At 40.5% G+C, this 15,606-nt stretch overlaps 2 protein-coding genes across 6 annotated transcripts in view; one reads left to right on the top strand and one right to left on the bottom strand.

Moving 5' to 3' along the window:
- GIMD1 (GIMAP family P-loop NTPase domain containing 1) overlaps nucleotides 1-7,991 on the top strand; it is a 14,141-nt gene extending 6,150 nt beyond the window's left edge. Inside the window, exon 3 of the mRNA XM_006027566.3 lies at nucleotides 6,088-7,991. Coding sequence (XP_006027628.1) covers nucleotides 6,088-6,345 — 258 coding nt within the window. The 3' untranslated portion in view covers nucleotides 6,346-7,991. The remainder of the gene's footprint in view (nucleotides 1-6,087) is intronic.
- Nucleotides 7,992-8,129: 138 nt separating this feature from the next.
- Nucleotides 8,130-15,606, bottom strand: part of AIMP1 (aminoacyl tRNA synthetase complex interacting multifunctional protein 1) — an 82,593-nt gene continuing 75,116 nt past the window's right edge. For all 5 annotated transcript variants that reach the window (XM_006027570.3, XM_006027568.3, XM_025208804.1 and 2 more), the window contains exons 6-7: nucleotides 15,172-15,340; nucleotides 8,130-8,380 (exon numbers count right to left, since the gene is read on the bottom strand). In XM_006027570.3, coding sequence (XP_006027632.1) covers nucleotides 8,214-8,380; nucleotides 15,172-15,340 — 336 coding nt within the window. In that variant the 3' untranslated portion in view covers nucleotides 8,130-8,213. The remainder of the gene's footprint in view (nucleotides 8,381-15,171; nucleotides 15,341-15,606) is intronic.

Below are 15,606 nucleotides of genomic sequence, written 5' to 3'. Positions count from 1 at the left end.
CCTAATCAGCCCCTGACTTGGGGAAGTGCCCCAAGTGCCTGTATTGGGTCTAGTACCCATTGGACGATCAGGCCTGTGTTTTCCAAGGTGCGCAGAGCCAGAAGTGAGTCCAGAGCCTTGGATGGTGGCAGCGGGAACCCCAGGCTAGCGGGTGTGCTCCAGGGAAGAGGTCGGCCGGACGGGAGGGACCCTAAGGGAGGCACTCAGAGCCTGGAAGGTGGTCGGGCGCAGGGAGGTGGGCGGCTCAACGCAAGAGCGCCCCCTACTGGCCCGCCACACTGCCTATATAAACAGAGCAGTTTGCTGCTGGCAGTGCAGGCAGAAACATTGCCTGGCTGAACTGCTGTATGTATGCAGGTAGGAGCAGGAGGCTCTGAGTCCTGGGCATGACCTAAAACTGCACCTTGCTGGGGATGGATGGCCTGGTGGGGCTCCCAGTGGCACGGGGGTCCCCAGGAAATGCCAGGCCAGTTACCACCCCAGTGAAAGGCAAGGAGGGGAACCTTAACCCCAGCCCTCATCTTCAGGTGGGTTTTGGAGATAGCTGGGGGAGTAGTGGGACCAGATATGCTCACATGAAGGTGCCTGAGCCCAGCAGGGGTATGAGGTCCTGGAGACCTCAGAGTGGGTAATGTGGAGAACATTGGGAGGCCCCGCACAGAGTAGGGCTGAAGTGTGAGTAGGCCTGAAGGACTGTGCATGTGAAGGGGCTGAGTAGGGCTGAAGTTAGAGTAGGCCTGAAGGACAGAGAAGTTCTCAGGTGAGAAGTTGTGCCTGGTGAGAGGCTTGGGGCAGAAGAAGCCCAGGGTTTGGCATAAGGCTGGACCATGTACAATGGGGGAACTCACGGGAACCAACGGTCCTGTGTGGCGAGGCCAATATGGGAGTAGTGAAGCCTGATGGCGCAAGAGGGGCTGCTCAAGGAGCAGCAAGGGCAGTGGAGTGTGACCCAGTAATGGGCAGTATGTCAGAGGCCCCAGCGAGGGAGGGGCCGAGTGGAAGAGGCCTTCAGGGAGAGGGGTATGTGTGTGTGTGTAACCCAACTTTGGACTCAGTTTGCTCTGGTCTCAGACCAAGAGTAATATTAATCTGGATACCATCTGCGAGGTATGGGCTGTGGTGTAGGGTAGGTTTGGAGCTGCAGATAACACCCTTTGGCATCGGGGCAGTAATAGGAAATCCCCTGCATTCTACCGTCACTTTTTGCAAACAACACAGTCGTGGCAGGAAAGATCGGGCAGGTTGCCCCATAAAGACAGGTAGGTGGGCCTTGAGAGATTGTCCCCTATCATATGCACCAATAAGATTATTGGATTCTTTAAAATTTTTAGTCAAACGGCATTAAAAGTTTTTAATATAGAAAAGGGATTGAATGACCAGCATAAAAATGTCTTAGCCACATACAGACAGTTAGTTTCTCCTGGGAGATTCACTGCTCTCCCAGTAGAAGCCACAAGTATACAGATGTTCAGGATTTTTCTCCCAGACCAAAAATGGCCACTCCAGGAGAAAAATAACCCAAGGACAATCCAAGTTAAATTGCTCCCTGAAAGAGAGACTTCTTGGAGAGTGAATGCCTGTACATGTTCCCTCCTAAGAGAAACCATAGCACAGTCTCCCACCTCCCTCCAGCAGACAGTGTGTCACTGACTACGCTCAAGGGCATGTTCTGCTCTCTATCACAATTCTGTAGGGAGATGCAGGCTGACCCTGAGCAGTTTGGCTCAGCCAATCAGATGGTCATAGTCCAGGGCAGCCCCGTCTCTAGGCAGACTGAGGAAGCTATCAAGGTGCACAGAGATGGGTCTACAGGGTGGGCCCTGGCTACACAGCATTAGCACTGAAAGCTCTCTGTTTTTCAGGGGCTCAGAACTCAAATAACTATTCAGGGGTCTCTGGGTAAGTTTTTCTACTAGAAAAACAAAGCTAGAACAATTATCTCAGATCATTTGAACATGTGTATGCAGCCTAAATTAGACAAGTGTTATTGTCCACGTTAATGCTACACAATTACACAAATGCTGGGAGATTTCCTAACTTGTGATAGCAATAAATTATGTATCATAATAGTTGAGAAATGCATATTTGCCAAAAATCTCTAGTATTTCTAATGTTACAGATGGGCATTCATTTCTAGTGGTGAGAATTTCTCTAGGGGCTTTTCAGGAAGGGGGCACTAAAGGGCTGTTCCTTGGGCCAACTCTACCTTCAGGGGATCCCACTGACAGCTTGTGCTCTCCCCTGCCTGGAAAGGTGCAAGGTGTCGATAGGTAGACCCCTGGACTTTTAAATCACTGATTTAAAAATTATTATTTAAAGAGTGATTTAAAGGGATGATTTAAAGCCAGAGGCTTAGGGAATCAGAGGCTCTCTGACCATGGGTCTCAGATTTCTAGTTTTAAAATTAATCACATGTGAGGCCCAAGTTGTGGGGGTCACACATCATTCAAAGCCTGCAGGACTGGGAAGAGAGACAGGGAAAACTTCCCCAGCCCTGTAATCTTTGGAATAGCCACCCATGCCATCTAGCAGGGCGACATAGGCAGTAATGAGAAGCCAGGGTTACCTGAAACCAGGTTTGATGTTCACTCCAAGCCTGGTTTCCAGTCCCACCAGCTTTGAAATCACTGCCTGCACTGCCCATCTTACAGTCCCTGATCTGGGGAGGAGTTGGGGAACAGCAAGAATGCTCCACTCCCCTCCTGGACCAGACTGGGAAGGAAGCATAAATTCTTGTGAGAGAATCTCTTGCTGGGGATGTCTTTGAGGTGTCAACCTGGAATATCTTTCCCCTAGAGGGGGCATATTTCCTCTTGGAGAAACTGAATGAATACTTATACACCCGTAGGCCATGTCCAGATGTGTGTGGATGTTTGGTTCCCCAGGGACAAGAAGCAGCAGTGCACCTTGTGCCACTGCTAGTTGTCCCCAGGGAACTCCTGTACCATGCATGCTCTGGTGTGTGGCAAGGTACCCTGGGTGGGTTAGGGGAGGCTACGGCCAGCACTGGTCTAGCCCCAGCAGCCTTGCCTGGGGGCCTCCCAAGGCTGCAGCAGCAGCGGTGATCCTGCTGCGCAGAACCTGGCCAGCAGCAGTGTGTGGCTCTGGCTTTGGGTGGAACACACTGCTGCTGCCTGCACTGCTCTTTTTTTCCTGCAGGTTTTTTTTTGACCCTGGATATCCCTCTGGTCAACTGAAGATAATTGAACTTGCAGTATGTGGTGCTGCAGACATGTCTGCAGTGCCACATACTGCATGGTCAAACTCATGTGGACACAGCCCTAGTTTCTGCTGAGAGGTGGGCAGTTCTCCTAGTTAAAATGTGATACATGTTCATGGTCTATCACCACTCTCTTATTAATTTAGCTCTGGCATGAATCTGACAAGGTTGATAGTTTTTATTTAGCAAATGTTCAGTGGCTTATGCTAAATAAATTAGTGATATCAGTTTAACTTGCAGCACTGAAATCTAGGGTGAGATTTACAAGGTTAGTTCAGATAATAATACAAACCTATCCCTTTTTTCTCCCTGGTGCTTTCCTTGCCTTTGATTCTACTTTGGGATTTTGTAAAGGAATGAAGTTACCTATAGTTATCAGGTACCTGTAAGTTGATCCTAAACAGTTTTTTCCTAAAATTGAATCTGCAAATGTGGAATCAATTTATGATCAGAATATGGTATTTAGCATTTCTCTATCCAGTTTTTTATATTATGCCACATAAATTTATATCAGAAGAACAAGGATTCTAGTAGATTACTTCGTAAGATCATGGATTCTCTCTCTTTGTCTGGGTTTAAGAAATTCCACATGTAATGTTTTATTTTGGAGGGTAAGGGTAGCAATCGCCATCATGGTTACTGAGGAAAGCTTCATGTCAGAGGTAAATACAGCATACAGTAAGTTCAGATAGAAATCAAATTCTGAGTTAATCTCATCTCTCCTGAAAGCTCATTCTGCAGCAAGATCTGCTTCTCTGACCAAGGATGCTCAATAACCAGTTTTTGTAGCTTGCCCTGGGTTTTGATACATTGTATCCCAGAATAATGTAACTAAATTGTTCATAAATGGGGACCCGCCTTATAATGAAGCTGGTACTCAACAGTGGTAGTCAAGATGTTAAGGGTACATGTTTAAGAAGCCTTAATAGGAACAAATATATTCCTCTCACCAAAATAGTTAACTAAATCTTTAAATATATAGATGGATCAGACAGATATTGCTGTAGATTCTTGTGTATATAATTTAACTGTCATGATGAGAAGTGACTGTATATCAGTGCTAAGTGAAGGGATGCCTTCATATAAAATACCATTTACTAGAATCCAAGACAACCTTGAATTTAAGACAACACCCCAACAATCAGTTTCTATACATAGAAAATTTATATACAATTTTCCCTGTACAGAACATAATTATTGGAGGGTTGCCCAGCCACAGAAAGGAAAGCAGCAACAGGGAAGCAGGCAGCAGGAGATGGAGCAGTCTGCTCCTGTCATCACCCCCTTCCCCTCCGTCACCCTCATACCTACACCCTCTGCTGCCTTTCCCTGCTCAGTGCTTGTGCCCCTGAAGTCTCTGCCCGATTTCAGTCTCTGTCTCCCTGCCTGCCCCCCACAGCCTTTACCCCCCTACCTGCAGCCTCTTCCAACCAGTAGTTGAAGAGGTGGCAGCTTGACCGTGGGACAGCAGCTGGAACCACAACAGATGGTAAGTGATGAGGGGCAGATGCTGCAGGGGTCAGGCAGAGATGGGCAAGAGCTGCAGGGGCAGGTATGTGTGTGGGGGGGAGGTGGCTGCTGCACCTCTGACTACAGCCCTGACCTGGGCTTGAGGCCAGAATCGAACCCACAATAGCTGCTTCCCCTTCCACTTCTCCCCTCTCCCCCAACTTGTATTCCCTCCCATGTTGAATTGGGGGGGATCTTGTCTCAGATTTGAGTAAATACAATACATAGCATTTTGCATTCTTTAATTTTAAAAGAAAGAACAAAAGTTTGGACTACCGATTCTTAACAACCTGAATTCAAATTAGACTCTTCTTAAAAAAGTAGGTATCAATCCGAACTCAGGACCATTATCCTCACGGAGGGGATTGCATGCATCTTACTGCTTTCTTTTGCAAGTAGGGCAATAAATAAGAAAACAGAGGTGTCAAATGTGAAGCCTGATTCTTGGCCATCTTTTGAACACAACATGCATGCAGAAACAGAATGTAGCTAATTATAAACCATGAAATGCCAACCAATGAAAAACGAGTTGCAATATTAAGGACTTCCTATGCCAGTCTAATTTTACAGTTTTTGTGAACACAGATCTAAGTGAGTATCCTCCAACACAGTGATGCTCAATCTTTTGGCCATGTGGTGCAAGGCCAGGCCACAGGCCAGATTGGACCCTGTGCCCCAGGATTTAGTCTGCACACCTGGATCCAGACTACACGCTCCCTCTCCTCCCCCTCCCCCACCCCCTCCCTGCCCTGCATGCCAGGATTAGGGCCCTGGGACCTCATGCCAGCCTGGTCCAGCCAGATGCATCAAGATTAGAGTGTTCGGGACCCAACGCTGCCCCTGCCCGACCCCAGGTACTGGGATCAGGGCCCTAGAGCCCCCCCCAGCACCCAACTGTGCTCTGCGCTGAGGCCAAGCATCAAAGTGGAGCTTGATCCCTTACCCTCCTGACCCAACACAAACATCTACGCTGGAGTGGGGGCAGGTGGACTAGAGGTCCCCCTCTGTCCCCCCACAAGACTCAACCCAGCCACCCAATCAGGCAGAAGTTAATGAAGGCATCCTGCTTTGGAGTGCCTTCATCTGAACCCTCATATAATGAGGGTTAATGTGCTGCGTAATCATGGATTTTTAAAAAAACTCCGCAGCCATGCATTTTTGTAAGGGTGCGGCTGTAAAACACTTTCAACGGGCTGATCACACGACAAATCTAACTTCCGTCTGTAGCTTCAATCTACATGAATGGCTTTCTGCCAGAAACAGAACAAATATTGGTCTGTTAATACATAACTATTCTCTCTTTGACAGGAGGAGGGAACATGGAAAGATAACTGTCTGAAATTTGTTTCTCATTACAGGAACTTCTGGGTCCCACATGGAAGAATTTCACTGCAGTCTTTCTTACCCATACAGACAAGGTAGAAGAGGCTGGATTTAGTGAAGAGGAGTACTTACATGCTGCCTCAGATACCCTGTTAACACTCTTGAGCTCAGTACAACACAAATATATTTTTGTAGAAAACAAGGCGCACACACTCAAACAGAAAAGAGTAACAATCTTAAGGAAAATCATGGATTTTATAAGACAAAACAGTTACCAGGTAACTTCTATTTAGATAAGCAGTGACAAAAAGAAATAACTTCAGGCATTGAAAAGAATTCAATGGGAAGACAACTCTTAAAACCTAGTCATGAATACTTCTGGTGTCTTCATGTCCAAACCAATGCTTATGCCTCTTTACCACAGATAAAATAAACTGTTTAGGCTACAAAAGTAATTATTATTAGTATTTATAATATGCCTATAAGCGTGGTATCCACAAGCCATGACACACTTAGATAATAGGTTGAGTTACAAACAGTGCTTTTAATTTTGTGCTATTATGTACTTAGTCACAGATATACTATACAATATGTTTATCTTGCAGTTCAGAAGGAGTGCAAGACTGAGAAAAATAAAGATTGTGCATGCTCTAAACTACTGTCATGCTGCTATGCACTAGCATGCTGCCACATTCTACCTCCAAAGTGGCTGTGGCACACTAGTGGAAGAAGTGTTTATTACATTTTGCTCTTAACTCTGCAGTCTTCACGGAGACAAATTCCTTTGAAGCCCATGGTTTGTGGAGTTTTCAAATCCTGAATGTTGAAAGCTGCATGATGTAAATTTTTCTCAACATGTTTCATAATGAATTAAATTAAATAGTGTGAACTGCTCAAAAATCTGTGTTTAATAAGACCTCATTAGATATATAGTTGATAAGATAGTTGGCTCCCAAATGCTAAAGATTTTTCAGCGCATTTAAAAGAACTACTTATTTCTGGTTGTTCCCACATGTACACAAAATTAGCATGGTTATTCTACAATATACAGGCACATACAAACATTAAAAAAAACCCCCAAAACACCTGTTCATCTCGTTTGCATTGGTTTCTTTTAATTTAATATCCTTGTCCTTTTGCTGTTTTTCCAGCTTACTAGATAGAGTTCAAAGCCTAGGAAATTCAGAGAGACTGAAAAATTAACTTTATTAAGTGGTTAGACAGTAGACATCAAATTAATTAAATGCTAGATTTTAAGACATACTGAAATATACCTAATCAGTTAGTGAGGGTTATTTAAAAGTTTAGTTGTGAACTGATTTAATTTTGTCGTTGTCAATTCATGAAAAGACACGAATTATGAAAACCATCAATTTAAGTTCATCATACTAATTGAAGCTAGTTTTAACATCATAATGTGATGAATTACAGCATAGTCTAAAGTATTAAAAATGATTAGCTATTCCTATTACAGTGAAGTATGTGTTTTGTATAAAATGTTACTATGTCCAAAGAAATTTGATGGAGACGTTAGAAAATAAAAATGGGTTCACTCTTATTTTTGTTTTCAGGCATCAATTCAATAATTAAGGGAAAAACTCCAGCAACACAGAATCTTTGCTTTAAAGATCAAAACTATAGTGGTAGAGATGCACTGGTTTTGATTTTATCTACAAAAGTGAAATTGTGTGTGGAAGCTTTTAAAGTTTTTCTGTCTTGTTCAAACCTTTGCACTCAGTCAGAGAGTCTAATAAGGCAACCCCCCCTTAGCATTCTTAATTGGTTCCTGAAAAATGAGCGTTAAGTGAAACTGAAAGTATCTGATAACCCATGATGGTGACCGCATGTGTTATAATGAAACTCATTCAGCGCTAAGTGAAATTATGTATCAATTTCAAATGAGTGTTATAGCGCTAAATGAAACAGCATTAAGCGGGGGTTGCCTGCAACTACTGACATTACTGTACTAATCGATCAATTTCAAGGAGACAGAAAAAGGTAACTTCTAACACTGCTACAGGTACATATCTGCATATCTTTGAGAAGAGGTCAAACAAAAAAATTAACCAGTCATGCCTTCAGGGGGAATATATTCACATTTTTATTGTGTTCACATAGCTTTCCTTCAAACCACTGAAAAGCTTTCAGCAATTGGCTTTATTTATTTGATTCCACTGTTGGCCATGGTCTGAGCCCTACAGACCCCTTTCCCCTTCACTTCAAATGGAACTCCTTTGTATGTAGCGATGTATTGGTCATTAGTATGAAGGTCAGGTTGAATCTGCTCCCAGATCTTTTTCTTGGGATTAAGTTCCTTTTCAGGCTCTCCTGTTTGAAGAAAAAAAAAAAAAAAAATCAAGTAAGCAAATACAAATCATACACTTTCTTATATTTTTGTATGTATGATTGTGCATATGAGAGAAAGCACAGTAATTTTTTTTTTCCTTTGAGATGATGCTGGTTACCAAATATCTGACACGTTTTCCTTGACAGTTGTCACTTTGAGATCATAAATCTTAATTACATGACTGGGTTGGGTAATTTTTACACAATCTTTACTTGTCAGGACTAGGTCTCCTAGAGGAAAGTTTTATGTAACTAAATTAAGAACAATGCATAAGTCTGGTTAAAAGGAAGTAACAGGTTGTCGTGTTAGCATTTGGGTTACAAAGGGGGCGGGGGGAATCAACAAACCAAATTTATTTCCCAATCTTTTAAAGAAATATGTGACAAAGTAGATACTGATCGCTGGAACACAGTGTTCGTGCAGACTTTGGCTGATCTGCACTGTGAGTGCTGCAATAGTTCAGAGGTTTTAGAGACATATGGAAAATGAATGTAGTAAATCTGAAACACACACAAATTTTAAAGATACAGATGGTGAAACTGGTGTTACAGCACTGGCCTCAGGAGATCCAGTTCAAGTCTAAGTTCTGCCACATGCCTTCTGTATGTCCTTGGGCAAGTCATGGAGACTCAGCTCCACAAAGATTTTTCAGCTGGAGTTGGACACCTAGTATACTATCAGGTAATCTGGGTATTAGCCTAGCCCTCAAATCTCTATCTTTAAAAAAGGACCTGGTGGTACCTCCCTGTCTTGAAGATTTATATATTAAAGATGGTTGTGAACTCCAGCACTATGATAATAGAGACTGCTTAAGTACCACACTAACTAGCTTTTTCCTCCTCCAAATTTCACTCTAGTGCTTTAAACAATGAAAAAGTTACAAGACTGGAATAATAAAAATTTTTCACACAACTTTCAGAATATTCCTCCTGCATGCATTTTTTTTGCCTTTCCATTATGAAAAAGACAAGGGAACCCACAATTAACCTGAACAGGCTCCTCTACTGCCAGTTTAAACATGATTTATACCAAATGAACTGCTGCCTGCCAACATCTTTCATGATCTAAATAAAGCTTGACAGCCAATTCACTGTACCATTTATTTTCCTTTGCAAAGACCAAATGAATTTCAGTTCTAACTTCTAATAATACAATGCAGATCCTCAAGTAAAACAAGATTCCTTTATTTAAGTTACTCAGTCATGATGCTTTGGGGTATTTTTAACCCTTCTTCAGAAATTTAAGTTAGCAGACAGAACAGTCTAAAGGAAAATACAAGTACTTTCACAGGGTTAGGGCTCATGTTTAATAAAGAACCTCCCAAGGAATTCCTGCCATTTCAGTGGGTATATTTTTTGAAAACGCTAGGAACCTTACTTTAGCTCCAATGTTGCACATTCATTTCAAATGTTATGTTTAACAAACCAAAAAACTTTATGGGGAAGGGATTAGATTCCCAAGAGGTAGTGCACAAGCCAATGTAGTAAAACTGATACAAGTAATTGATGAGCTACCAGCTCTATAAGGGAAACTGTGACATTCTCTGTGCTAAAAGACAACAATGAAAAAAAGTACTATATGTAGCCTTCCCACTACATCTTAACTATTCAGTGCTTGACATCGCACAAAAAAGGTCTTACTGGACAACTGTGCTATTGAGGAGGTCTTCAGTAAATTCTCTCAGCAAGATATTCTACTGCTATGATGCACTGGCTGACCAGCACATTTAATATAAATCAAATGTGTTCTGTTTAAATAATCTGCATGTAGTATGCTAATTTGGCAATCAGATCAGCATAAACACCATGTGTAGTACACGATCAATGCCGTGTTGCGTCTTCTCCTATGTGAATCCCACTGGTACTCCTTTCTCTTATTAGAGAAAAATGTTAGAAGGCTATCTATGTAAAAACAGGACTAAAATTAACATCAGATGGATTTAATGATTTCCTCATTCTCTTCTCAGTTATGAAACTTGTTGAATCTGCCAAATAACCAAATTAAATGGGCCATAGTGAACAGTCCAAGCTTTGGTGATCAGAAGTAATAAAACAAAAGATAGGAGAAAGTGGTAGAAAGAACTTTCTAGGCTAAGCAAGGGACCTTTCCATTTTGCCACAGATCAGTGACTCATACTTGAATCTACCCTAGGGTGTTACAGTGCTACCTATTATGAGACCACAGAGACAGGAAGGAAAATAGGGTCTGATATGACCAACCAGCGAACAAAAAAATACACAATTTATACCTGAAAATACCCCCAAACCTAGAACTGAAGATAGTCCTTCCATGAGTGATAGTAATTTCTTAGCAGTAGGGAGTGAGACTGTGCAAAAGGAAGAAGGTAGGGTAGAGATGCACCTTATAGACTGAAAAAAATATGTATGCTGACGTCTTGATTAAAGGAAGCCATTTACAGAAACTGTCCACTGCATGGCAAGTCTAGAACAATCTGAATTTTGTTCTATAATTGGTTAACAAACAATTGAAACTCCAAAGATTTTTAGACCCAAACCAGTAGTTAACCATAGTCTCACACAACATACTGGTGTTTGCTGTGCTATTTCTGTATCTTACAGTTTTTTAAAGCATCAGCTACTTTTACAGAGAAGGAAGGATTTTACCACAAACTGAGTAATGATCAGAAATATGTTTTGGGAAATGGGGTGTGGGAGGGGGAAAGCAGTGTATATGTATGTTCAGGAATCATTTTGCTTGATCAATCAGATTCTTCGACTAAAATAGAAAATAAACCTTACAAAATACTTAATGGGTAAAAGCTCCCTTTTAAAGCTACAAAATCTTGACAATGTGCAAATTAGCTGTAAAAGTGTTAATTTTTTTGTAAAGTTAATTTTATACTTCTTCTAAGAGCAACTGCATTGGATACAAGCCTTCTCTATTTGAATGCCCATCTTTCAGCAAGACATTGTCTAAAAATGAGGGGAAATAAATCTGAAAAAGTTATCCAGTTTCTTCAGGAAAAAAAAAGTATCAAATCTTATAGCATATGACCGCAAAAACTACAATAATCAACATGCAAAATTAACAAGTGTCCCAAGAAAACTCCTGTTCACCGTGTACAATATCAACCTATGTTACTTTTAAACTTCAGTCCACGCTGCTTGACTTGGGACAGCTGGGACAGTTTTGGGTTACTTTTCTGTTGTTGCTGCTGGCTCCTGTTGCTCCATGGGCTTTCAGAATTTCAACTAGAATCAGACCCAGCTGTTGCTTCTATTTTAATTTCAATGACTGAAAAACAAACACTCAGTCTGAAACTCCTCTCTTAAAAAAATATCAGTATTTAAATGGTTATAAGGTAGCTTTGAAATTAAACTAAATTTGAAGAATGTGAGCTGAATATTTCCAATAATGCTAATGTTAACCTAGCATATTAACCTTGCCTTTTATGAGACCAGTGGCTAAGAGACAAAATCGAGACTTTTCACAAACAAAAACCAAGTAGATTTAGACACTGAAACTCCCGTCATTTTCTTGGGAATTAATTTGATTTTGACATCTCAACTAAGGTTTCAAGACAAGATTTTTCATTTTTAAAACAACTGTTTAGGTTTGAAAATAAAATCTGCAAAATCTTTTAATTACTTGGACATTCAGTGTCACGAACATGACTAATTATCTTAGCAGACAGACCAGCAACAGATAACACTCGCATTTAGTTTATATAAGTACAAAACACACCTAAGGTACGGACCATATATTACATAAAGGTTACAATATTAAAGCAGTTTCTGCCTGATTTTATTGCCTTCACTTTTGTCATCTAGACTGATTTTTCTGCCCCCTTGTTGAGGTTATAATAACTGAAAGAACACAGACCTCTTTAAAATATATTTCTGAGACTTGGTAGCAACAGTTTGACAGACACCAGCATCAACAGATATGAATTAGAATGTGAAACAGCAAAGAATTCTGACCTGATTTTTATCAATGATGGAAGCTGACATGAGGGCAGGTATTGTTCTTGAAAAGAATAAAAACTAGCAGGAGCAAAGTAACTGCTGAAACAGCCACACAGGTATAAATGACTACTGAACTGACAAAGATGTAGAAAACAACCCCTGACTACTCATTCTGAATTGTCAGCTTGTTCATTGCCTACACAGTACCCTTCTTCAAACTTCTAGATAGGAGAGGGTGAAAAAATAAATAAAAATCAACCCTTCATTGTTTGACAAATTAAAATCTAGTAGTGGTTAACTTAGTTTCATTAAAAAAAAAAAAAGCAATCAAAATTATATGTACATATTTTACACCCACAAGATTAATACTCCCATATGTTAGATATGCATAGTGTGTGTGTGTGTGTGTGGGGATATTCATTCCACTATTCCCCCCCATCCACCATTATGATTAAATCAATAATCCTTCCTCCACTATTCCCCCCCATCCACCATTATGATTAAACCAATAATCCTTCCTCACCCCATTCCTTCCAGCCCCTACACAGTCCCAAAAGTATCCTGAAGAGGCATCTTTCACTCTCATGGCTCTAAAGCCCAGCTGGTGCTTGCTCTAACCTGCAGGCCAGACCAGACCAGACCAGACCAGACCAACACCCTGTGCAGTCCAGCACTAGGTCCAGTCTGCATGCCACATGCAGTGTATGAGGTAGGGATCAGTGCATAGGATCCAGCCTGGGGGCCATGTGTTTGACACTCCTGATTTAGAAAATAAGTTATTTGGGGCACCGGCCACTGTATCTGTGTGTACAGTGTCTAGCACAATGGTTTCCCTATTTTTGGTTGACTCTTTGTCAATACTCTAATAAATATTACTAAAAGTCACCCTAAGTCACCCCCTCAGCTTAAAAGATGGACCTCATCAAGCATTCAAAAATTGCATTTAGATTTTATCTCAAATTTCACATTATTCATTCTTAAACAAAGATCTCTCTAAACTATTCTTATAAATGCTGTTTACGTACAGGAGGAATGCACAGTTCCTTCCATCTGCTGTGTACCATTTCTTACCCGTTATCTCACTACAACTTATAAATACAGTATTTCTGTCATGGACTGTCTAACAAGAAAAATCAAGTATTTCATTGAGAACTAGCAAAAGAAGCTCTTTTAAAATCAAGTGGTCTCTAGCTTTCCCTCATATGTTACTCCAGAGTGCCTGTTTTATACTCTTTGGCATAAGAAGTGTATTATCAAAGACAAGCATTATAGCCTTTTTCTCATAGCTACCAATTTCTCCTTTGTGCAGTAGGTAGTAATTGCCATTATTTTGTAGTTAAAATTTATGGAACCAGAGATTTAAATGTTTTAATGGGCTATAAAAGACTTAATTTGGCATTATTAAAGCTCCACAGATCTCTCTGGCTTCCTATCAGGAGGAAATGGTTGTAAAGTATATAAAGCCTTCTAGCATAAGCCTGAGGGTTTAGTTCTGAAGTGCAATTTTCACACCACATTTAATTTATACTACGGCTTTCTAGAAACAGAATATCAGAAATAGAATATCAATAGAATAGAAACAGAAATAGAATATCAATATACCCAAGGACCTGCAAACAATTTTATAATAAATGTTGACATAGCTGATTTTCACTAGGAATAGACTTTTTAAAAACTAATGAAAGTCTCTTTAAAAGCAGTTCTAATTATTTTGCTGCTGAAATGCTACTTCAGACAATAGTCTGGCAGGCATGAACTAACAGGATGCATTGTAACAAGGTGCACTGTGATTATCTTGTAACAGTCAGTTTGATGAGTTATTTTTGATGCATGTTTAAGAATGTTTAAAAAAGTGAGGAAAGGCTTATTCCTTCTGTAGTGATCAGAATGGTCTACTCATATGAGGACAGAACCAAAAAAAAACTAGGTGACATCCTCCCAGAACAGTGATGAGACCTCTGGATCTTCATTTGTAATTAGGAAACTAATGCACAATGCTATCTATGAAGCACTTTTCACCAGTTCCATGTTTTACTTTACCAGCTCATGGGGGAGACAAAACATTCTTCCCTCTCATGATCCATGGCAAATGTAAAACTTTACAATTAATATAATATGCATGAACACATATACATACATGCATATATATATACCTCTGTGTGTATTTGTGCATATCTAAAATTTACACATATACTGTGTGTGAATATATGTACATTTACAAATAATGTTAATGTTTAAAAGACAAGCAAAACAAGGTTATTTTAAGAGAGCAGAATTCAGAATTATTCAAATTTCAACTTATAAATGATAAGACTTCTTAAAAAACATATTGCGTATATATTTATGGGGTGCAGGACTGGGAGTCAGGAAACCTTGGTTCTATGCCTTTCTCTGCCACTGACTTACGTGATTTACTTACTGTGTGACTCAGCAAGTCACCCTCATTTTCTGTGCCTCTGCTTCTCTGTTTGCAAAGTGGAAATAGTAGACACTATACATTCAAGAAGTGCACTTTCATCAGTAAATCTCAAAGCACTGCAGGCATAACACCTAACTAACATTTCTTTCACTTTGTTCACCTTTTAGCTGTTTAATCTTTCTTTCTATTTTTAGTCCTTCTAAATACTCACAGAGCACTTGTGTATGTTTATTCAAAATATACAAGGTAATGATCACCTGCAATATTATCAACTCATGGAGTTCAGACCAAAAATTTAATCCACTTCAAATTAATTACCATATAAAACTGGCCCTACACTGAGACGGGAGCAACAAAGATGTGCTGTTTCCTGATTATTATTCCCCCCGACCCCAAATTTCTAATCTCCTAAATATGTATTACTTACCAGGAAAACCTTGAAATGTGATTCTTTCTCCAGGGACAGACCCACTGGGGGGAGCAAGGATTTCCACTTTATCTGGTGAGCTGGCACACATCACCATTGCTTGAGATACCACTCCCCTCATTTTCGCAGGCTTCAAGTTACAGAGTAACACTGCCATCCGGTTCTGCATCTATGCATATGCAAAAAAATAATTTAAGTTAGTTCCATGTGTAGAATATGAATATGCCTAGTTTGGGCCGATTGCAAAAATAATCCTGGGACAGGCCATATAGCCTAGGGTAATGCTGTTTCAGAAGCAAATTTAAATAATTTGCAGGTGTGCACAACCACTTCTGGATTGTAGTAAAATTGAAATGTGGAAGGAATTTTGAATTACCTTGCCAGTAAAGAAAAGACACTTGAAAACTGAAGTAAATAATTGACGAAAGGATTAAC

Source organism: Alligator sinensis, unplaced genomic scaffold (assembly GCF_000455745.1).
Source record: "Alligator sinensis unplaced genomic scaffold, ASM45574v1 scaffold1092_1, whole genome shotgun sequence".
Taxonomy (NCBI): domain Eukaryota; kingdom Metazoa; phylum Chordata; order Crocodylia; family Alligatoridae; genus Alligator; species Alligator sinensis.
The sequence above is the reverse complement of the archived record's forward strand: the minus strand, read 5'-3'. Positions and strand labels throughout refer to the sequence as shown.